The sequence below is a fragment of the Durio zibethinus genome, chromosome 15 (assembly GCF_047325235.1).
Source record: "Durio zibethinus cultivar Kanyao isolate XHJ-2024 chromosome 15, ASM4732523v1, whole genome shotgun sequence".
NCBI classification, from domain to species: Eukaryota; Viridiplantae; Streptophyta; class Magnoliopsida; order Malvales; family Malvaceae; genus Durio; species Durio zibethinus.
This window is the reverse complement of record NC_143176.1, coordinates 3,513,101-3,536,421: the sequence shown is the minus strand read 5'-3', so window position 1 is coordinate 3,536,421 and position 23,321 is coordinate 3,513,101. Positions and strand designations below refer to the sequence as shown.

General features: G+C 30.7%; 3 protein-coding genes across 4 annotated transcripts; all 3 read right to left on the bottom strand.

The window, feature by feature from the left end:
- Nucleotides 1-1,220: 1,220 nt before the first annotated feature.
- Nucleotides 1,221-6,307, bottom strand: LOC111301588 (aspartic proteinase-like). Its single transcript, XM_022897373.2, has 14 exons — nucleotides 6,264-6,307; nucleotides 4,924-5,311; nucleotides 4,768-4,828; nucleotides 4,332-4,426; nucleotides 4,108-4,220; nucleotides 3,805-3,973; nucleotides 3,678-3,717; nucleotides 3,464-3,528; nucleotides 2,715-2,828; nucleotides 2,521-2,585; nucleotides 2,200-2,356; nucleotides 1,993-2,112; nucleotides 1,665-1,753; nucleotides 1,221-1,526 (listed from the first exon to the last, which is right to left on the bottom strand). Exons 2-14 carry the CDS (start codon nucleotides 5,293-5,295, stop codon nucleotides 1,442-1,444), a joined length of 1,545 nt encoding a protein of 514 aa, XP_022753108.2. The 5' UTR covers nucleotides 5,296-5,311; nucleotides 6,264-6,307; the 3' UTR covers nucleotides 1,221-1,441.
- A 3,208-nt stretch (nucleotides 6,308-9,515) lies between these two features.
- Nucleotides 9,516-12,685, bottom strand: LOC111302255 (WRKY transcription factor 6-like). The gene is made up of 6 exons (XM_022898185.2): nucleotides 12,090-12,685; nucleotides 11,905-12,003; nucleotides 11,636-11,800; nucleotides 11,107-11,523; nucleotides 10,425-10,538; nucleotides 9,516-10,314 (listed from the first exon to the last, which is right to left on the bottom strand). The coding sequence occupies exons 1-6, from the start codon at nucleotides 12,624-12,626 to the stop codon at nucleotides 9,709-9,711; spliced, it is 1,938 nt and encodes a 645-aa protein (XP_022753920.2). The 5' UTR covers nucleotides 12,627-12,685; the 3' UTR covers nucleotides 9,516-9,708.
- Nucleotides 12,686-19,567: 6,882 nt separating this feature from the next.
- On the bottom strand, nucleotides 19,568-22,723 carry LOC149514530 (uncharacterized). Of its 2 annotated transcripts, XM_089744386.1 has the most exons (3): nucleotides 22,367-22,723; nucleotides 21,435-22,232; nucleotides 19,568-21,080 (listed from the first exon to the last, which is right to left on the bottom strand). In XM_089744386.1, the coding sequence occupies exons 2-3, from the start codon at nucleotides 22,188-22,190 to the stop codon at nucleotides 19,692-19,694; spliced, it is 2,145 nt and encodes a 714-aa protein (XP_089600512.1). In that variant the 5' UTR covers nucleotides 22,191-22,232; nucleotides 22,367-22,723; the 3' UTR covers nucleotides 19,568-19,691. The 2 variants fall into 2 exon arrangements, with proteins under 2 accessions (XP_089600512.1, XP_022753105.2); XM_022897370.2 differs by lacking the exon at nucleotides 22,367-22,723 and having other exon boundaries at nucleotides 21,435-22,188.
- Between the last annotated feature and the right edge of the window lie 598 nt (nucleotides 22,724-23,321).

Genomic DNA, 23,321 nt, shown 5'->3' with positions numbered 1-23,321 from the left:
TCTTATGAAACTTAGTACTTGACCCTCTTTTCTTATTGAATTTCTCTTTTCTCATTGAATTTATTATCTGATCCCCTTCTCCTTATACCTAACTTCGCCTACAATTTATCTTTTACCAATCACCGAATCAAATAGTAGTTATTAAATATAGTTGTATTAACCCAATTTGAAGCAAAAACCCCAAAAAAAGGCTACTAACAATGGCGCCATCCATTGACAATCAAAACTACTATCAATAATCAATACGTTATCCACAATTTTTATACAAATAATTTGTGTTTAATAGTGACCCACTTTTCCAGTTATTCTTCTGTTTTGGACTCGCTGGCTATATTAATTCCGCTTCCATTACAGTTGTTTTTTGACTCTCGGGACTAGGCTTACAAATCAAGATGACAGCTTGACATCCAAACTTTATCCAATGATTGTTCCAATCGAAGTAATCTTTGTTTTTGATTGATCATAATTCTCTTCTACTCAATTATTTGAGCAAATCTTATTCCTTTATGCTACATTATTGAAATAAAAAATCTATGCCTTCCCCACAATCTCAGTTTTAACTCAATTTCTCTGGACTTAAGAAACATATCCAAACAATTTGACATACAAAAACAAAAAATATGGAAATAACCGGACAGAAAAATAACCCTATCTAAACCGAACACACACCCGAAATGATTTAAACCTAAATCTTTATCTCAAATCAAATTAAGATCCATTTGAATAAATGATCAAATAACTCCAATAAAATTAAAAAAATAATAATAAAAATTATTGTAACTATGATTAAAACAAATTACTATAACAACAATTAAATAAAAATTTCATAAAAAAATTTATATTGAATAAACTTTACTTAAATTAACATTCAAATTTAACTAATGATACGCTCCGACTCAATTTACACCAGACAGAATCCATACCCCCACTTACTAGAAATGCAAGCTCTACATCTCACATTTTCCCACTACAGAACCCAACATAACTGCCCAGAAATCATATGCATTCATTAAGTGAACATCAAAATCGCACATGGATTCATGCTATTATCATGCCAGCCACCCGTTTTAATACACTTAGCTGGCAAATATATCAGACAAAATCCCTCGCTGCAATAACTTCAATGATTAATCATTTCTTCTATACATGAAAGAACTACTACGTGATCAACTTGCATGCCTCAAATCATTCAACATTGAGTTTTCATCTTGATTTTAAAGTACATGAACGATCGAACAAACTTGATATTTAACAAGAAGAAACACAAAGTTCAACATTCCTCGTTCAAGTAGCCACCACAAGCAACAATCTGGTGAAAATCAGAGATCATGTTGCATAGGTATTTACATGCAATTATCATTTGATACTTAATCCCACACTTTTTAAGAGTAATATTAACAACTGCATTAAACTAAGGTGTTTAAACGTAGAAAAGTTTCACTTATGCAGCCTCGGCAAATCCAACTCGCATGTTCCCATAGTCAAAAACTGTATGGAACTGGCCCATGAACACGTCGCCCAGGATCCTGTATATCAACGAATATCAGAATGATTTCAAATATTTGACAGCCTAGAAGTAAACATCTAATACAAATTATGAGTTAATCGTAGACAATATTGTTATCCTTGGATATATATATATGTGGTCAAGTACAAGGAAATACCAGAGAGGTCCGCGAGGAGGTGGTACATCCAGAGCAGTGAATCCACTAATGCATTGGGCTACATCTCCCTCGCCCACTTTCAGGACATACTGATTTCCAGCCACCAAAAAAAATGGAGAGGTCAGGAACAAAGAGAGAATCGGTGAACACTAACATGCCATTGCAGCCAAATCAACAGATTTAAAACTCATTACTTAGACCTATCCAAACCAATAGATAGATAATTATTGATATCCATTATAGTACATGTTACTGGAGCTAAAATGATATGAAAAACAAAATGATCATGATTCATATCAAGGGAAAAGGCCAGCATAATACATCATACCTGCTCAGGGGTAAGCTCAAATATCTTTCCACCAATTGTGAAGGAGACATTAGGCAAAGAAGATAGACTGTTACAATCCACAGCTGATTCTCCCATCGGACTAGGCAACCGATCACAGAGCTGCAATTATCAATTTGGGAAAAGGTAAGCCCCTAGTCAAACTTACCGAAATATACTAAACGGTTGAAAAAGGGGATGCTTATTCACCTGATTGACATATTCAAGTATACGCTCCTGTGTCTGGTTCTGCTTAATCTGGTTTTGCATCCAAATAACAGCCATCTCACAGGTGGAACACATTGCATCACGAAAATTGCCAGACGCTTTTCCAGCATTCTCATTCACAACGCTTTCAATCCCCATACTGAACATGATACAATTTGCAAAATTAATAAAGCAACAGAACACATTCATTCAAACACATATATACAAATACTTCTAAGCTAATAAACAGATTTGAGTCAAAGTGACAATTTCAATCAAGATAAGAAACAGAGAGAAAAGAAAACAGAGATATATGTGTCCAACCTTACACCTCGAGTTCCATCAAATGTGCACAAACCTATTTGTGAGCAAATTTTCAGTGGTTGGTCCTGTCAATGAAAAATAATAAATATTTTAATTACGGAGTCCAGCAAGAAACTCTCAGTATCTTATTCTAACCATCTTAAGATATCATGTAGCTGCATCACAATATACGCATGTTAAAACCAATCGTATACCTTTGCTAATAGCATATCAATTATCGTTTCTCCATATTCTGAAACTACAGCCTTACATTCTTGACTTACAACCCCTGTTGCTCCAATAGCATGATTGACTTGAGCAATAATAGCCTGAAAACATAACATAGTATAAGAAACAAAATCACCTACAAAAGGCTAGGACTAACAAACTATTTTTGGCAGCAAATAGTCTATGCATGCACAGTTTCAATGCAATGAATACCATTAGCACTCAGTCAAATGGTTATAAACATAGACATCCATAATCAGATTCTCAGTCAAATGGTCATAAACATAAACATCCATAATCAGATTATCCTACCAAATATCAAGGTAAGATACCTCTGGCCCTGAAAATTTGCTCTTACTATGTCCATATCATGAGAGATATAAGCTGGAATTGGCATGTCATAAGACAGAAAACAATCTTGGGGATTCTAGAGTGAAGTTTAAGCATCTAATGAAAAATAGAACATCCTTATAAGGAAGACAACAAATATTGTCATTGGTCATTAAGAATAGTACAAGTACATCCATAGAATTGTTTGGAGAACGGAAAGGAGTGCAACTACATGCTTAGAAGTGTTAGTTAAAGGAGAGATTCTATCATGTGCGTAATTATAAATTCAATGTTTCCATGAGAAACTATCATAGAAAGGACAAAACATAGTTTACAACAATCATTCTACACAAGCACAGCTACACAAGCATGCCTGCACACATAAACAGACACAATTTATACAAACCGTGGGACCAGTCAACAAGGAAGTCCCGGAATCAGCGATAGCACTGCAGCCACCGGCACAAAGTCCTGAAACGGGGATAAGAAAGTAAGGAAACCAATAAAAGACTATAAAATATGTACATGTCCCTTATCAATTATCTTTATCCTGTTAATCATAACATCCGAAACAGGTGTACAAATATCTTTATAAGACAACTTTGAGGACAATTTCTCACCAGTTGTTTGGTCACCAATCAGGACATCACCCATATCAAACTGTACACCCAAAGAAACGGTAGCATTACTAAAATGAATAAATTGTCAAACGGTATATAAATCACAAGGAAAGTTTATAATCCTAACCTGCCAGTATCCTTTCCGTGTTACAGGAACATAAGTGTGATCCCCCTTGTAATGTTTTGGATCCATCCCACCAAAAACCACTTCTCCACCTATATCATCCTCAGGATTGCGGTTAAACCAAAATGAAAAAACCGGTTCCTTAACAAGACCTTGATTGACCATATTGTACCTGGAGCACTTACAGAATCAATACCCTATGCAATGGCAGTTGCATAGTTTAATTCTTACACTATAAACATCTTATGCCAACAAACTGACACCAATAAACCACAAGACATAAAGACAGAAGGTGCTATTGCATACCACAGAGGCACAGCATTTCCAACTGAAATCTCTTGAAATCCAAGTCCAAGTATACCATCAAACTTGGCAACCAAAAATGTTAGGCTAGGCTCCCTTGTTGCCTCAATAAATTCCTAAACACATAAAGAAGAAAAAATAACTTTTACATAAACACAGACCACCAACAACAGCTATGCCAACGAATTACAGCTCAAAAATATATAATAAACAATCTACTGAATTACCTGACTTTTAACTACAAGATCACCAACTGTTACATGGTCCTCACTAAAGAATCCAGAAATAGCTCCAGTGCCATATTGGATATCTGCTGGTTTACCTGCAAGAAGACTCATTAAATGAAAGTATATAGGCATCTACTTCATTATCCTCAATTTAACTGAAATAAACAAGGATTAAATGTAATATCCTTCCCGTCATCCTTTCCAAGTTTCTCCAGTCAAAAGCACAATAGAACTAATTATGCATAACAATGAACACACGTGACTTTAATATTTAACAAAAATAGCAGCTAAAAAATTGCAAAAGGAAGAGTAAATAACACCTAAATCCAACTATTGCATTTGTTCTCGGTGGAATTTACAGATTGATCAAAAGATAATAACCATTTTATAAGTAGATTTCAGGAAAGCTACAATGAACCAAGAAGCAGAAACAAACCATTAGCCTTGTAAGTACTTGAATGGCTCGATTTATATCTTGAATGGAGATAGCAAGCTATCTGCAGCCAGACACCAGTAACATGTAAGAAATATTCCAAATCACATATGTCCAATTCTTAAACACTTCAATATCAATTTAAGGAATAAAACTCACCGAGAAATAACACTTAGATGAAGGCACCCACAAATTAGAACTACCAGTGTCAAAAATCACAGTGAAGTTCTGTGGAGGAGTGCCAATACCAATCTCACCAAAGTACTGAGCATCCATGTAGTTCTTTAGTGACACTATATCAATGTCCTCTGATTCCCGTAAGTTCCCATGAAGATGATACTCTCTAAGAGAAGCTCTCAATGCCTCTCCCTCCTTGGAATCATGGTGGGCAGCCAACCGATTGTTTCGGTCAAACTTTCTCTTTTTGAGTCCAATTCTGACCAATCTGTCATTGGGTGTGGAAAAGACAATAGGAAACAGAAGAAGACAAAGAAAAAGAGTGACAGTAGTAGTTTTGACCATTATGTCCATTCTGATAACTGCAAGTCTGCAATTGAAAGCCAAAACAACAAAGGTTTTAGTCAGACATGATTAGAACTTCAAATGGCAAGCTACTTTCACATAAAAGCAAGCACACCAACCACTTTTTGCCTACACAGGTATCAAAACCATCTCTAGTTCACCTATGCCTAAAACATCTATTGAAATAAAGCTGCCATGTAAAGTTCTATTCCCAAAGTGTAAATAGATACACTCAATTTCTGTGAAAAAGTCACGTCCATTCCGTGCTTTTTATGATTTGAGTGTTTCGTCACATGTTCAGTCGTTGAGAAAACACAGCACACGTATACATAAACAGTCTAAAACTTAAATAGTCGTTATTATTATTAAGGTCAAAATAATTCGATTAAGGAATCTTATTTGAGGTCAAATAGTTATTCTACGCTTAAATTAATTGAAAATTAGTAGTAACAATTCTTTACCAGTTGCCAAACACTGAAAAGATCCCACAAATTCATGTTTGGTTGCTGAGAAAAGGGTGGAAATAAATATCTATCTAATCAAAACTTCAAAACGACATCGTCATCTTTATTAAACTGAACATTGAAGACAAAAGAGATCTCAACTAAAGTCAACTAGATAACCTTCACTTTTCTCAGGTTCCAAACAATAAAAATCCTAGTTTCTCATCAACCAAACAGAAAACACTACAAAAATTACTACACACTTAAATACATAACCTGAACTTCAAGATTCACACGGTCAACTCAAAACCAGTAGTAATCAAAGTCAAACAATAGAATCTTCAATTAATTAATTTTTCCAGGAAATTTCAGTTTCTAAGATCCCAAACACTAAACATAACACAATATATCTACCAAAAACCAAAAGCAAAATTACCAAAAAAAAATAAAAATCACAAAAAGAAGTAATCAAAAGCAGATATAATAACAAAGATTAGAGAAAAGCAAAATAAATTTGTCAGTAAAATTTCTTACAATTTTGGCGATGATTTCAAGGAAAAGCAAAGACAAAATGAACTGCGAAAAAGAATGAAGAAGATATGTTTATAGTCCTTTTGTGGTCCCCACTCTCCAGTCTTCACAGCACGCGAGACTCTTTTTTTAAAGTGTGGGAGTGTTGAATTAGCGCGCTTCTAGGATAATCGTATCCGTACACGTGTACGCGAGACGTGATAAGCTGTTTGCATTTTGCTTATCGAGTAAGAAATTGAGAGTGTAATTGAATGCGGGTGAATGTGTGAGGATATTGGTATGGGGAGCGATAACACACCGTTCATGTTCCGTTGAGTGGTTTAGATGAAGTAAGAAAGGTTTGGAGGGTAGTTTAAGATGATAGATCGAGTAACACTGTATTTAATTGCTTTTGGGTTGGTTGTTTCTTAATAATGACTACTGGTTGTAAACTTGGGGCCGTACATGATAAATGGGCCAAATCCAAGATGCTTGCTATGTGGCCGAACTCAAAATTGTGTAGATGATAATAAGTCGGATCAGTTTGATTTTTTTAAATAAATATATAAAATTATAAATTTTTAAAATTTAATTCGAATTTAAATTGAATTTTCATATAATTTGAAATGAATCAAATTTTATCAGTTCGGTTTGATTCAGTTTATCAATTTTTTAAATTTAATTTTTTTTTATTTTTATATATTATTTTAATATAGTATCTATAAATTTAAATAGATTTAGGTATAAAATAATTATTTTTCTTTTACAAAAATTGAGATATATATAAAAATTAATAAAAATATATAATTTGATTTGATTTTTTATTTTTTAATTTAAAATTCAATCTGAACTTAATATATATATATATTTAATGTGCAAACCGAATAAAAAAAATCAAAATCAAACTAAATACTACAATTTTAAATTAATTTTTAATTTTCTTAATTTTTTTTCTCACCCATAGCTTTTAGCGTGGAAAAAAGCTACTTGCCATCAAAACAAGGATCTAAAATGAAGTCATTGAACAAACATATGTACAATAAATTTTGTATGATATGAAAGCTTATTTATGTACAACAACTTTGGTTATGTATGCATTTCATTAGTTCTAAAGTTTCCAACAAACATATGTACTACTATTAGTCTAAAGTTTTCAACAGATAATGTTGAAAACATATGCACTATTTTGCTTAACATTTATGAACAATAGTCAACCTATCTAACTAATGAGTGGCCAATATTTGGGATACATATTGTCTTAAGAGATGACTTTTAATATTAACTTTAAATTATCAATTCATATGACAGCATGATATGAGAGATTTTTACCACATCGAAACCGCATTTTATGATTAGACTCCAAATAAACCTTAAAAGAAATACCAAAACTTTTGAATCATAGTGTTCTTAAAATATATATATAACCATTATCATAATATACAGTATGAAATATCTACCCAAACTCTTAACTTAGCTAGGAGATAAGACATGTACATCAATATATATATATATATATAGCTGATTATATCTCTCAATCTCAAGACTTTTGTTGCATCAAAACTGTATTTTATGATTAGACTCCAAATAAACCTTAAAAGAAATATCGAATCATTTGAATCATAGATATATAAGAACCATTGTCATAATATATATTATGAAATATCTACCCAAACTCTAACTTAGCTAGGAAATAGGACATGTACATCAATATATATATATATATATATATTTATTTATTTAGCTGATTGTATCTCTCAATCTCAAGTCCTAATATACCTGATGAAGAGTGTGACTTGATACCTCAATTTCTTTGGTCCCCCTTTTAGAAACCAACATATGAGCTAGATACAGCTAGATACCAGCAAGGCTTGGCCTCTACTACTTATTAATTATCTGACCTAAAGATGAGTGTGTGTACTCTTCCTTAGGGCATGCCATTCTGTGATAATCCAATGTCTGGGAAGTTGATTGTGCACCTTGCATTTACTCTTCTCTCAGCTTCAACAAATTCTATGTGTTAACATTACTCAAATATTCCAACTCAACAAGGATTGATGGTTAACAAACATGTTTCAAAGAACTAGGAAAACGAGCAATAATTCATCAATTTCAAAAGAAAGGTCATTTTTAGGTTTTGGTTTTCAACTTTCTTTTGGTCTTATCTAAATGTTTAACTTCACTTTGAAAGAAGAGAAAAAATAAATAAATAAAGGTCATTACTGGATGGTGGATACCTAAAAACAAACCCTAACACAAAGGGTTAAACTATATATTAATTGTAAGTTCAAGAAAAGATTGGATTGGGCAGGCAAATTCATGACAATTCAATTATTATCAGAATAGAAGTCAAGTTTCAGGTTGAATTGTAGAGAAAAAAGCAAAATAAAAGGGAAATTTTGATACAAATTTGACAACAAAAATTGGTCCATATTTCAAATATAAGTCTTTGGAGAGCATTAACAAATTGGGTTTTAATTTCTAACCTACGTCCATATATCACAATCACATATATAGACCTAGCTAGCTTGCATTAGATATTAATTGGTAATTAAATTAATTTAATTATACAAGAACTCTAACGCCTGAATTCTAAATCAGTGGGGAAGAAATTAAGCACTGCTCCATTTCACACAATTTAGAATGTTAGGTATTTACCAAAAGAAATTTTAATTATGAACAACAATTTATATCACATATTTCAACAATCGTTTAGTTTCTCGATAGAGTGATTAATTTTTAATTTTAGGGATTAATCATGGACAACCTCAAGAATCAAAAAAATTTATATCACATATATTCATAGAAGATTTTGGATATTATATATAGAGAAATTATTTGATACATTGACAATTGAATTTTTTTAATTTTATAAATAAGGTTAAGATGGTAATACATATTCCATTTTTTTAAATAAGTTTTTTTTTTATTTTTTTATATACATTAAGGAATATGTGTCAACATCTTAATACCACTTGTGGTGTCGAAATATTTTATTGTCAGTATATTTGATCACTTCTCTTTTATATATATATATATATATATGATATTTTATATATATGATTTTTCACATTAAGGATAATGAGTTTTAACCATATAATAATTAAGAAATCTATTTGTTAGTTCATTGAACATAAATTTTGAGTCATTAATACCTGAAAACTATTGTTATCCTTTCTTAGCCAACAAAATTATTAGCATGGAAATACTCAAATCCTACACAACACAAAGAAAGAAAAAAAGAAAGGAAAAAAACAAATAGAAAAAGAAAAGGCAATATCACTTATGAAACATATATATATTTCATGCAGAAGATATTAAATCTTGACAGCCTTAGCATGAACCAAGATACATGTAGTAACATAAAACCCTAGAAGATATGAAAAAACCCGACCACTTAATTTTCTAAGGAAAAAAAAGTTACAAACTGCAAATTTAAGGCATTAGTTTTCTTACACAATGTTTTTTTTTCTTAAGTATTGTTGTCTTCAGTGTCCCTTGAAGTTGTGCTGTCGTTATTATTATTACCACTGTTGTCTCGATGTGAATTGCTGATGATGGAAGTAATGGCTGCCATTAGAGCTGCAGTGAAGTTGGGATCAGCTGTGATGGCGGCAGCTGTGGCGGCAGTATCAGCCATGGAATGTGCCCGCGTTTGGTTTTGAGCTAAATGGTTATGTTCAATTCCCTGAGAGCTAAGAAGGCCTAAAAGTTTTGGTTGGTTGTAAATGGGGTGGCCAAGCAGATGAGGCAAACTTGAAATGTTATGAGGCCAATTTGGATGAACCTGGTTCAATGGCCTTTGATTGGGGGTGTAAGTGAGGTCCAATGTAACAGTTGGAAATGGAGCTGAAGCTGAAAGGGTGACCAAATTTGGTGAGCAAGCTGGGAACATTCCTTTTGGGAGGATATTCGAGTTCATTATCCCATCTGCGCTATTCATTGATCCAGAAAGTAGCATCGATGCTGCTGCTGAAGTTGTTGATGCCATTGCCATGGCAGCTGGTGGGAGTGGATGGTTATGGTTTCCTTCATAAGTTGTGATAAGGATAGTTCGATCATCTGCACACCTTTGCACCTGTTGAATTCATTAATACAAAAGGTTCCTCTGGTCAAAAACAATCTCAAGATCATTCTAATTCATGGAATAAAAATCTGAATTATAAAGAGGGATTAGTATATTTATACTTGTTTGCGAACTGGACAGCCAGTAGCCATGGTGCAACGGTAGTAGGCTCGAGGGCAAGGGTTTCCTTTTGCTATCTTCTGCCCATATTTTCTCCATTGACAACCATCAGAAATCTGCAGCCATTGAATAAGTATGCATATATATCTTTGAATCAGTCTGGTTTTATTAACCAAAAAGCCTGATGATCACTTTACAATATAATTATAAATGAAGGGAGTTATTATAGGTTAGTTGAAAACCAGAATTGATAATCCCTAGAAACCTGATTTCATTTAGTGACTTTCTACAATAAAAAAGACCTAGCTGGCAACCTAAACCAACATATAGATACAAACCAATTCAGATTATTAACTGAAAAGGCTGTTCTTTATGACTCATTAAAGGTCAGTAGAGTTCGTGATTCAGCCTGAAATAAAGTTCTTGAAGTAGTACAAATTTACAACTTTTCCTATGGACTTTCCTAAAATCTACTTCAACAATAGTAGGCGGGGGGTGCCATCCTAAAATTGTGTGCTCGCCGGCATGTTTTCTTGCACGTGGGGAGTTTAATAAAGCAGCCTGATTTTTTTCTTTCTTTGGCTATTTTACTTGTTAGAAGTAATTACCAAACACGATACTGTTAGTTTGTAATGATTTGCTTGATTCAAACAAAATTCTTGATTAATCTAAAAGCTTAATTACCATTGACGCCTCAGATCGAGCTCGAACCGAGACACGAGCTTTTCTAATCATGGCCATTGTCTCTTGTGCTTGTTCAACATCCCTTGAGCTATTGAACTTGGGAACTTTGTTAGAGAACCATCCTGGATGAGGTCGGCCTTCAGGGGTATCTTCTCTCTGATTTCTTCCTGGGTCCATTAAATCTTTCCTGCTTGAATCACTTGGGACTGTTTCATTTCTACTAGTACTGTTCTTTTGTCTTCTTTCCATAGACTCAACAATGGTGTTCCCCGGCGATCCTGACAACTCCTGGAATCTACCCTCTGAAGAAGATTCTGAAAGCTCATCTTTTTTAGCCTTTGCAGCTTGACCCAGATCCATAAATTGCCTTGCAACAATAGTTTCTCCATGCCTTTTCTCTTCCATTGGTCTATTCAACTAATAAAACAGATCGAATTAGAATACATACAATATATTAGTTACTAATGATTACTACAGAAACTAGATAGAAACTCAAGTTGTTTATTGTGTAATTCTCTTGCAGTTTTACCTTAGTAGCTTCTGAACTTTCAGCACTTTGATTTTGTTGTCGTTGCATCAGTGAAACAAGATGCATCTGTAAAGCACAGTAGTTACTATTCACCTGATTAAGAGTAACTCTCAGACGTTGATTTTCTGCGTTTATTCGTTCCAATTCAGCTCGAATATCTGCTAACTGCACCATGAAAAGTTTTCTAATATGAACATCCCAAAACTTCACAATTTAAGCTATATATATGATTTAGAACCCTCGTAAAATATGATGTTAAAGTCACCCACCTGATTTGCTCTTTGTTTCTCTTTCAGATTCTGTGATGTTCTATCATCAGAAACTGGTTTCTCACTTGCAGTACTAGTTGTCAAAAGATTTAAACCAGTCTAAAAAACCAAATAAAAGTTTTAGGCAAATAACCAAAGAAGTAAATGAGTTTGGTATGATATATATTACATAATTTATCTCTTACATTTACATCAGCTGCTGGTTCATTATTCCCTTGCACCAATCCATGATGTTCACTTTCTATCTTCACATCATCAGCCTCAACTTGTTCTTTTGAAGATCGATGATCCCTGGCGAAGAAGTCCATCTCATTGACTACTCGTTTCCCATCTTGAACCAGATCAGAAACATGTTGATTATCAACAGGGTCCATGAAAGCTCGTTTCCAGGCAAAGGTTTTATAGGATTTTCCAAAAGGTTCGATACCGAAAAGGGATTGCTTGAGATGGAAGCAAGCAGTAGCAGTTGCATCAGCAGCATCAAAGGAGAGTCTTGCTCCTTTGTCCATAAAATGAGAGAAAGAAATGGGGGCAGTAGTAGAATTAAGTTTTGAAGTGTGGCAATTGGCAATGGACTCGGCATTTAAAAAGGGATTTGGACTAAGACCAGAATGTGAAAGTGATCTTTCTGAAAGCATGAAATCCAATGTGTAAAAAAAAAAATGATCATCAAGGGCGCGAGAGAGAAGTGTGAGGTAAGATGGTGCGTCAAGTGGACACATGGCTCAACTTGATGGCCATTGGCTAGCTATCCTCTCTTCTTAATTTGAGAGAGAAACTTAAGAGAAAGAGTCTTCATGAAGTTGTAAATAATAGAGAGAGAGAGAGAGAGAGAGAGAGAGAGAGAGAGAGAGAGAGAGAGAGAGAGAAAGTGAAATTGGGGCCAAGTCTTGCATAAAAGGTCTTGGGCAGATAGCCCTTTTCCCTTGTTTAAGAATCATGCAACATTTGCCCACAACGCCACATAACTACCTTTTAAGATTAAATGATTTATATATTATTTCATTTTAGTTAAAATAATAAAAAATTATAAATTTTACCATTTTATTTATATAAATTTTTATATTTTTATCATGCTTAAATAAGTTTTTAACTTTTATTTTTAATCAAATAAATTCTTTAATTTTAATTTATAACTAAATAAATTTTTATCTTTTAATTTGTACTCAAATCAATTTTTTATTTAAAATAAAGACATATTCAAATATAAATCAAAGAATAATTCCTAAATAAAGTAATAAAATATGAGAACTATTTTGGTATTATCTTAGTTGCGTACATAAAGTATTTAGTATTATTTAAATAAAAATATAAGATTTTATTTAAATAAAATAATAAATTTCAGGGATTCTTTTAATATTTATATTTGAGACAATAAAAAATTGAACCCAAATCATTAAAATTAAAAATTTAATATTTTACTAATAATTCTATTAACTTTTATTTTTTTTCTTTGAGAATTACATTTTAGTTACAAACTAAAAAAGTTATACATCTTTATGTGATTCTAATTTTAAATTTGTTTAAATATTATTATTTTATATATGTCAATAAAATTTTTAAACTTTACGAATGAATAAAAAAATTATTATGTATTAAATTAGAAGTTTGACATATAAATACACTCACTTGTGATATATTTTTTAAAAAACTATGAAATAATTATTTATTTATGACAACCCTAAATATTTTTTATTTTAAAAAATAAAACAGTTGCAAAAGTCCAATCAAATAGGAAAGTTATTATAAAATGAAATATAAAAGAAAAAAACAGTGGTTTCGCTTTGACTGGTTCTCTCTTGATTGGCCGCATTTTGATTCCACGTGTGAGTACAAGCAACAGAGTCAACGATATCGACGGACAATATTCTTTAATAATAAAGTGGACCCCACATTTTGTTTGACCAGTCACAATTTAGATCGTGTGAACATCAGTTTCCAAGACGGCTAATTTCTTTTTTTATACATATTTTTTATAAATTTCCACTCTATTAAAATATTATAATATTTTTTATCCTTAATGAAAATATTTTTATTTATAAGAAAAAATTGTAATATTAATAATATTGGCAAAAATATCTAAATTTTCAAAATACATATATTTTTGTACGTATTTATACGTATTAAAAATTTTGGATATTATTCCATATCAATAAAACTTATTCTTTATTTACCAAAAAAAAATGGTAAATGTTTTATTTAAAAAATTCAGATTAAAATTAAAGATTTTTCCTATAGGAAAAGGAAATTAATAATTACCAAAATATAAAAAAAATTTTAAATTTTAAATTTTATTAAATATTATTTTTAAAAATAATTATATAAATTAATTGAATTAAAATTTTTTAACACCATTTCTTTGAAATTCACTGAATAGAAAATAACTAAGTTACAAGTGTGTACGATTTGATGACACCAGATTCATATTTATAATTAATTTTTATGAATTTTGCTTGCGTAATTAATTAATTTTTTTTTTCTTGTGAAAATGAAAGGTTAAAAATTTTCCACGAACAGAAATATTAGTCCCACACGAAACTAAATATTATTCCTTCTTATGTCTTTTTTTTCTACAAGTTAAGTCCAAAACGTAACTCATAAAAATTAAAAATTCCAAAAGAATTTTTTCTACACTATATAATATTACCAAAACTTAAAATGGGGCAAACTTAATTTTTTATAATAAAACGGTGAATTTGGTTTTTTTTTTCCTGTTTATGTTAGAAATTAAGAACAATTTTGAATTAAAACTTAATTTAGTTAATTGATAAAATTGTTACTAAAAAGTGAAATTCAGTAAGTTTGATACTCAAATCTTAAAACCTATAATTTTTTTTCTTTATTCTCGAACTATGATTTTTTTGTACAAAAAAAATTACAAACACTTTTTTTTCATATAAAAAAAATTGACGACAGATAATTAGATGGTTTAACCTTCTCATTAGGATACGGTTATGTTTGATGCATAAGATAATAAATAAGATTAAATAATAATTATTTTATTTTATATTTGATTTGTATCTAAAAAAAAATGATAAAATTATAAGAATAATTAATTAATCTCTTGACATACGATGATTCAATCTTTACAAAGTGAAAAAAATTATTTTTTATTCATAAAATTAAATTTACATGTTCAATTATACCTTTTAAAATTATATAAATTATTTAAATTGTATAAATTTAAAAAAAGATAATTTTAACTAATAAATAAATTATCATATCATAATCCTTATATGCATCAAACATAAATAATATGAAATTATTTAATTTACTACTAATCGCAATATCATTTTTTTCTATCTTATTATAATTGTATACATCAAACACATCTTGTACAACTTGTATTAAAAAAATTATTGGATCTATTCTCATATATAGTCTTGTTTGTCACGTCCTTCATCTCGAAGTTATTTTATTGTTATTAACTTTTATGAAGTTTAAGAAAAATATTTTGATTTTAATGTATTTAATATTAAAATTTAAAATTCTTTTATAAAATTAAAGTTTCATGATTTTTAATATCAAAAAATCAAAAATAATTTTAAAATATAAGATAGAAAAAATTTTAGATATTTAAAAAAGAACAAAAATATATAATTTTGGAATATCTAAAAAAAAGATGAACAAAGAAAATAAAATGAAAAAAAATATTATTTTTTCTTAATTAGTGATTTAGAGTAGTTGCATACATTTTTTTTTTATATAAATAGTTGCATAAACGTCGATTAAAGTAAAACTAAATAATTAAAAAAAAAAAGATCACAATTTGGCAATAAAAAAAAGTTTATAAGTATTAAAGTTTAAACGTCAAATTTAAGAAATGTCCTTTTTTTAAAAATAATTATATAAATTAATTAAATTAAAATACGAACTCAATGAAAATGGATTTTGACGGGGTTATTTTTACTCACATTATTTGATATGTTTTTTATTATTATTTTTTATCATAATGATTCATAATCTTTTGCTTTGTCCGAATTAACTAATGTTCAAATATCACGTAAAAGTAAGTGACAAACAGAGAAATTTTTTCCTTCATTTTGTGTATGAGAAGTTAACACAACATGTGAGCTTGAATTTGGACTTCATTTTACTATTTATGATGACAAAAGCATTCACCACTTTCCTTAACCAAAAAATTATTCATCTTTCATTTGCTTCAAGTCTTAAAAACCAAAAAAAAAAAAAAAAAAAATTCAAAAGTGTCAAGCGTGTGGGTGGTTTCAAATATGTCATCAAAATAGAATTTTTAGCTTTAATCGGTTTCAATGTAGGCATAAACTTTTTTTTAATACTAGATTTTTATGGTACATGTGTTTATAAAAATAAGATGGATCATTAGTAAATTTGACGATTCATATATTTATATTATATAAAAATTAAATGTTATAATTCGTGTTAATATGAAAATATAAAAAAAATTTATTTTATTAAATTTATATATAATTATTACTAAACTTTTAAATCCTATAAACAGATTTTAGATATTAGGACTAATCATGGATGCCATGGAAACATGCAAGCCTTAGGGCGTCATTGTTTGTAGGATTTTTTGGAGTTTTCATTAATGTTGTATGCTCTCCTTAAAGTATAGAAAAAGGAAAATGAAGTCATAGGCCATTGATACACGAAAGTTAATAATTTGTAGCAAATAATGATAAGTTGAAAAACTAAAGGGAAGCAAAAGTCCAAGTAGAGTATGGTAATTACTTCTACTTTGTTTGGGAAATATAAAATTAAAAAAAATATTAATTAATTCATGATAAATGCGATAGAACAACTACTTCAAAATTATTATTATTATATATTATAAATCATTCTGGGGATCTTATATGACTTTGACTACTTCACCATGATCATATATATATGTTGTTTTCATACATAATCAATCAAGTTTAGCATATTTTTGTTTTAATTTTTTAAAATAAATATATAGTTGTAATTCGATAAACAATATTGTAAATTTGTTACTAATAAGTGGTTGATTTAATTAATTAAAATCCATATTTTTCAATCAAAAAATTTTTGGATTTGAGTGTCATCAATAATTATTTGTTAAAATCATATCAAATGAAAAAACTGTAGCCACATATTTTAAATTGTCGTATATAATATATCTTATATTGACTTAAAAGATTAAGTAATCTATTTGCTCTGAATTGATGTGCTGTAACTTAGAAGATTAAACAATTTATTTATCTTGAAGAAGTATTATAGCCACATGTTTTAAATTGTCAGATATAACATATTGTATCTTGACTTAAAAAATTAAACAATTTATCTATCTCATATTAATGTGTCGTAACTTGAAAAATTGAATAATTTATCTATTTCGAAATTTTAAAAAAAATTACAAATTTGATGATATAAATGAAAGTATTTTTTTTCAACGTGGCAATCTTTCGACGTGGAAAACTTTGGGTTTAAAGAAGAAATGTAGCAGATTTTGAAAAACAAAAGGAAGGGGGGGGGGGGGGGGGGAGGGGAGGAAATGGCCAGGTTGAAATTTTGGGTAAATTCCAATATTGGCAAGAGAAAGAAATGGGGAAAGAAGGAAAAGCCAAAAACCAATCGGTTTGATTGGGAAGATGGATTCGACTATCCATCTTTGATGGTCAAATTGGATATTTGCCTTTGACCCCAAATATTAAATGGGTCTCTTAAAGTTTTAATAACTTTTTAGAGGGTATTAAATTCGATCAAATTTAAATATTCTCTTGAGATTTTAATTTTTGAAATATGATTTTCGTATTTGAATCATAGATATTAATTTTTTTAATTTATTTTATCTTTAAAAATCAATTTAATTACATATTTATTTTGACAAAAATAATTGACATTCTTAACCATTTGATTTGATAAAAATATAATCTTAATCATAAAATAAAATTAGATACTTCGCACTGAATATGATTGTAAAATATTACTTATAATAACAATAATTTTTTTAATAAAACAAATTTAGTGAATAAATTTAATTTTTATTTTTTATTTTAGAAATATATTATCTTTTTTTATATATAAAATGCCATAAATTTATTAAAACAATAATAAAATAAATATTTTCATATTAATAATATTTTTTATGTAAAAATTTGATAATTGATATATATTATAAAATAATATTTTTATACCTTTAACTAAATTTTTATATATAAATATAATAATCATAAAAATTATATTTTTATATAAAAAAATAGACCAAGAACGTAGTCTGCACACGTTTATTCTTTTAGTGTAAAGTAGTTGTAAGTGGCGGCTTTGATTTGAAATTTGAGCAATACTTAGCTGCCTTAGACTGCCACGCGACTAAGTACTGGCTTTTAATCATTTGACACGTCAAAATCCATTTAATAATTGGTTATTCTCAGCCGCTTGATCTAAATATCACTACTGTTTTATGTACTTATTTAAATCTAATCATTTAAAATATAATATTTTAATTAAAAAAAACATTTATCAGAAATTTATATTTAAAAAAAAATTTTATAAATATTTATATATCTAAGAAAATTGTAACAGTCAAACTAGATATGCTGGATGTGATGTACTACTTTCTGTCTTCCCATGACACCTGCGGTTTGAAAAAAAAAATTCCAAGCTCAAATTCAAAGCAAAAGTTGTTTTTTTTTTTTAAGCTTTCCTTGTGCTAAAACATGACAACAATTATTGGTTATCACAAGTTAATAGAAAATTTTAGCCGAAATCACTCTTTTCTTCTATCTTCATGATCTTACTTGAGAAGTTAGTTTCTCATTTTCCTCGCTACTAATTTTTAATATTTTAAGTTGAGTCGGCACGGGGGCAGCTCTATTTTATTATAAAAAAATTAAAATAAATAAATAAATAAATAAAAACTCATAATCAAGAGAGATTAACTCAATTAGCAAGAATTATTTTTTTTTAACGTAAAAATCTTGACTTCGAATTCAGTTAATGATTTTTTGTTGAGATTATTTCAAATTTACGAGCAATAATTATGATAAACTATTTTATATAATATATTTTATTCTGATTTAAAAATTAAATAATTTATTTATGTTAAATATTTCAAATAAAAAAATGCTCATTGATATAATAACATGAAATTTGCAAGTAATTGGAATAGAGATATCAATTTTATTTATATCTAATAAAAAATTAATTTTTTATCTAAATAAAAATGAAGATAAGTATTATATTATTAATCTCAAGATAAAAATTAATATAATTTTAAATTTTTATTGAGTACAAAAATGAAGACAGATAATATAATATGTCCCGTACTCCATATATATTTATATATATGTATTTAATAAATAATTTTTTTATTAAATAATATAAATTATTATTTTAAATTAATTAAAATTAATATATTTTTATTAAAATATATATATTAATACATATTTATAAAAAAATTATTTAAATATATAAAATATAAATATAAATTTTTCTTTTTCTTTTTTTTAAATGCTGTGAGTATGAAAAATTTTCATACCCATTGAATAACCATGAGAATGGAGATAAAAATAAATATAAAATATTTATCCGATACATATACAAAGATAAATATAATATAAAAATTCGAATATAAAGATGGAAAATACTCTTCCCTAACCAGCCTCTTTCCATTGACATCCATAAATTCGAAATTTGATTAATGAACCGGAAAGTGAAGAAATTTATGGTTAGAAAAGGAATTCATCAATTAAAACTGGGAGAAATAATAAGTTAGATGGTTGCAGTCAGGAAAACAAACATGGCAACTATAAAGTACAAACTGAAAAACAGGGTCAAGTTGATAATTACAAGGTGGCCATCAGCATGGCTCGAATTTTGGCTCTTAAATCATCGGAAACCGTGGTGGTTTCAGAAGGCAGAGATGGAGCCCTTCTCTCAGTATCTGGTTTTGATATATCCAGAGATGCTTCCCTACTTGCACCATTGCCCTCACTAACTTTAGATTGATCTGATTTTGCATAAATCTCTCCTTCCTCCAATTCCACCTCTCTTCTTGAGTAAGACCTCTTCCTTTGCTGACGGCACTCGTCATCAGAGGAGCTATGGTGCTTATGCTGATGCCGAGTGCGTTGATCCTCATCATCAGAGGAGCCACCATGCTCATTTCCAAATCTTGACCTCCGATGTTCATTATCTGAAGAGATATCTTGCTTCCGTCTGTGTCGAGAATGATGATGATCACTCTCAGAGTAATCTGAATTATGACCTCGTTCATCATCTGAGCTACTATCATGCTTATGCCTACGTCGAGAATCTCTATCCTTTGAAGAGGAATGCCTTTTTCTATGCTTATGCCTATCCCTGCTACGGTGTGAAGAGTGATGTGGTCGCTGCTTTTTACCCGAGTGCTCGTCCATTCCTTTCTTTTCTTCTTCTTCTTCCTCCTCCTCCTGTCTGCTATCCTCTTCATGTCTTTTTGATCTGGAACGGTACTTCTTCTTTGATCGCCGTTCATTATGTTCAATACCAGAATATATCTTTTCATGCTTTTCATTTTTATCATAAGTATTAACATCCAATGCAACTGAGCTGCCTTCCCTTTCTTTTCTGGAAACATTTCCACCCTCCATACCTGAACCAGAAACCCCTGACTCTGGTGGTTCAGCAGATAAGCCTCGCAATGTTTCAGTTTTAAGTGGTGCAGCACCACTTTTTATCATGGCTGCAAACATCTTTGCCCGTTTCAATCTCTCAGCTTTCAACTTCTCTTCTTTTGTCAAGCATGCCTCAGACGAATCAGCCTCACTTGCAGCTGCAATAGCTGCCGTCTTTGCAATAACATTGGCAACAGGACCAGAATTTCTACCGAAACTTGGGACATGCCCACCCTCACCACTAGAGGCCTGGCTGCTAACATTTAATGATGTCTTTGAAAGAATTTCTAAATTTGGATTCTTAATGCCTCTTGTGGCAGCCTGAAGAATAGCAGCAGCAGCAGCTGCATCCACACTAACTCCAATTTGCGGCTGGGTAGCTTTGGAAGGTGGATCTTGTCCATCCTTCTTTGATTTGCTGATTACCATTTTAAACTTCTCTTTCCTCTCAGATTCATACGGTATGTCAGATCCAACAGACACACTATCACTTTCTTGAGATGGAGAAGCTTTCTTTTCCACCCCAAGGCCAGATGAACCATGCTTCTCAGAAATGAATCCTTTACCATGTAACTTTGACTGCAGAGAAAAGGAAATCTAACATCATCAGAAGAGATAAGAGCCAAAAAATTTGCTTTTATGATTTAATCAGCAGTCAATTATAACATCTAAAGTGAATGAATATGCAAAATATCAAACCACCCACAAAAAATGAAAAAAAAAAGATATAAAATCAAAGGGAAAACTCAATACATAGATATATGAAGCAACATTTTGGCACAAAAGGAAACATATGAAAAAATAAAGTGTTCCATATCACATTCTACCTGTTTTATCCAATGCCAAGCCAGAATTAAATAAATGTGTCTTACTGAAAAGAGTCTAATAAGAAACAAAGACGTTATACAGAAAATTGGAACGTGGGGATCATACCTTTTCAGCTTTTTGAAGAACTTTTAAATAATAAGGATGATAAAGATTGGATGGCAACAGGAATGGAAACCTCCCATGCTTAACATCTTGTTCAACCAGAATTGCTTCAAACTGTCTACCATTTTTCAGAATGAACTCAACAATCTTATCAACCACTCTCTTTAAATCAGATGAAGGCTCCACAACAGGCAAGTCAACCTTTGATGTGGTCGACGAAGAAGAGGCTCGTGACTTCTCAGTAGCAGAGGTATCACTTTCTTTCTTCACCCCTGTTGTTGTTCCAGTCTTAACTGTTGTTATCGAAAGATTTCTTTTTATCAGAGAAGCCTTTTCCTTTAAAGAAGCTGAATGCTTTGCAACTGTCTCATCTTTCCCATTGACACCTAAAGAAGATGCTTTCTGCTCCGATCCATCTGTTGATGTTTTATTAATAGCAACATCAGCTCCAACAGATTCCTTTCCCTTAAGCTCAGTAGCATTCCCCATTGCACCTTCCTCATCTTCTCCAGAACCGTATACAGTACCAAGCAAAGATAATGCACCTCCTCCTTTAACACTACCTGCCTGATCAAGTGTACTGTCAGTTTTGCTCTCTTCATCTACGGAGTTGCTGCTCAAAGGTTCTTGGTGATCAACAAGAAATCTAAAGTATGGGTGAAGTGGATGATCGGGCATCAAGAAGCCAAACGTAGGGTTGTCTCCTTGTTTGACCCGCAAAACAATCTCTGATTGTCCGCCATGTCTGCTTGCAAACATAGCTGTTCTTGCAATGATCTGATGTACTTTCTCTGTAGGAGGCTGAAGAAGAAAAAGAAAAAGGTTTTCCAGTCAATGATGAGAATTTAACAACTGCAAAGTCCCAAAAGTGATTAAAAACTTACTAACATTCCCAAAGAATTAAAAATGAAAAAAAGAAAACCACAGAATCTCACATATATTCAGATAAGCACAAAGATCAAGAAACAGAACTCCTAGGAAGATATGTATCACATCCCATTTGCTCTCAAGTGAATAAGATTCCTGAAAAGTAACGAATTTCTATCATCCTAATCCCACCTGGATGCCCCATTGTCATGACATAGAACAAGAACTGCATCTGTGCTCCGAGCATCTGAAACTTAGACATTGTAAGCCTTAGAAAAACACATGCACCTTACTCAACTATCAGACAGCCACGTTGGATAAGTATCATATAAACATATTTTAGGTATTAGGACTAATCATGGATGCCATGGAAACATGCAAGCCTTAGGGCGTCATTGTTTGTAGGATTTTTTGGAGTTTTCATTAATGCTGAATGCTCTCCTTAAAGTATAGAAAAAGGAAAATGAAGTCATAGGCCATTGATACACGAAAGTTAATAATTTGTAGCAAATAATGATAAGTTGAAAAACTAAAGGGAAGCAAAAGTCCAAGTAGAGTATGGTAATTACTTCTGCTTTGTTTGGGAAATATAAAATTAAGAAATATATTAATTAATTCATGATAAATGTGATAGGACAACTACTTCAAAATTATTATTATATATTATAAATCATTATGAGGATCTTATATGACTTTGAGTACTTCACCATGATCATATTGTTAGAAAAATGGGGTCCAGTCTCATGTAAGTGGTTTTGGACTAAGTAAAGGCCATGGGCTTTGATCTTTTATTTTACATAGAGCCCTAGCTACTTAATAAAAAAAGGTAGGGTTGTTTTAGGTGTGTGTCGAAAACCAAGTAAAGAAAGAAGAAAAGCCAGGAAAAGCAGAGAGAGAAAAAGGAGAAGGGAGAGTTGGTTGAACGGAAGTCGATCTGTGATCCGATTGAGTTAGAACCTTGTCAGGAGGTTTATGATTCAAAGTTCTACATTCTGGACGGTGAAGATCGGGTTTGAAGCTCTC

Bases quoted from the DNA above. Each gene is read 5' to 3' on its own strand.
- LOC111301588 (XM_022897373.2), bottom strand. From the start codon at position 5,295: ATGGACATAATGGTCAAAACTACTACTGTCACTCTTTTTCTTTGTCTT. The intron at 4,427-4,767 runs GTTTGTTTCTGC...GTCTTCTTGCAG, and splicing joins AAGTACTTACAAGGCTAATG to GTAAACCAGCAGATATCCAA. The intron at 2,829-3,463 runs GTTTGTATAAAT...TTATGTTTTCAG, and splicing joins CCTTGTTGACTGGTCCCACG to GCTATTATTGCTCAAGTCAA.
- LOC111302255 (XM_022898185.2), bottom strand. From the start codon at position 12,626: ATGTGTCCACTTGACGCACCATCTTACCTCACACTTCTCTCTCGCGCC. The intron at 10,539-11,106 runs GTAATTAAGCTT...CAATGGCTGCAG, and splicing joins CTCGATCTGAGGCGTCAATG to ATTTCTGATGGTTGTCAATG. The intron at 10,315-10,424 runs GTATAAATATAC...TGAATTCAACAG, and splicing joins GCTGTCCAGTTCGCAAACAA to GTGCAAAGGTGTGCAGATGA.
- LOC149514530 (XM_089744386.1), bottom strand. From the start codon at position 22,190: ATGTTTGCAAGCAGACATGGCGGACAATCAGAGATTGTTTTGCGGGTC. The intron at 21,081-21,434 runs GTATGATCCCCA...TTTTCTCTGCAG, and splicing joins TTCTTCAAAAAGCTGAAAAG to TCAAAGTTACATGGTAAAGG.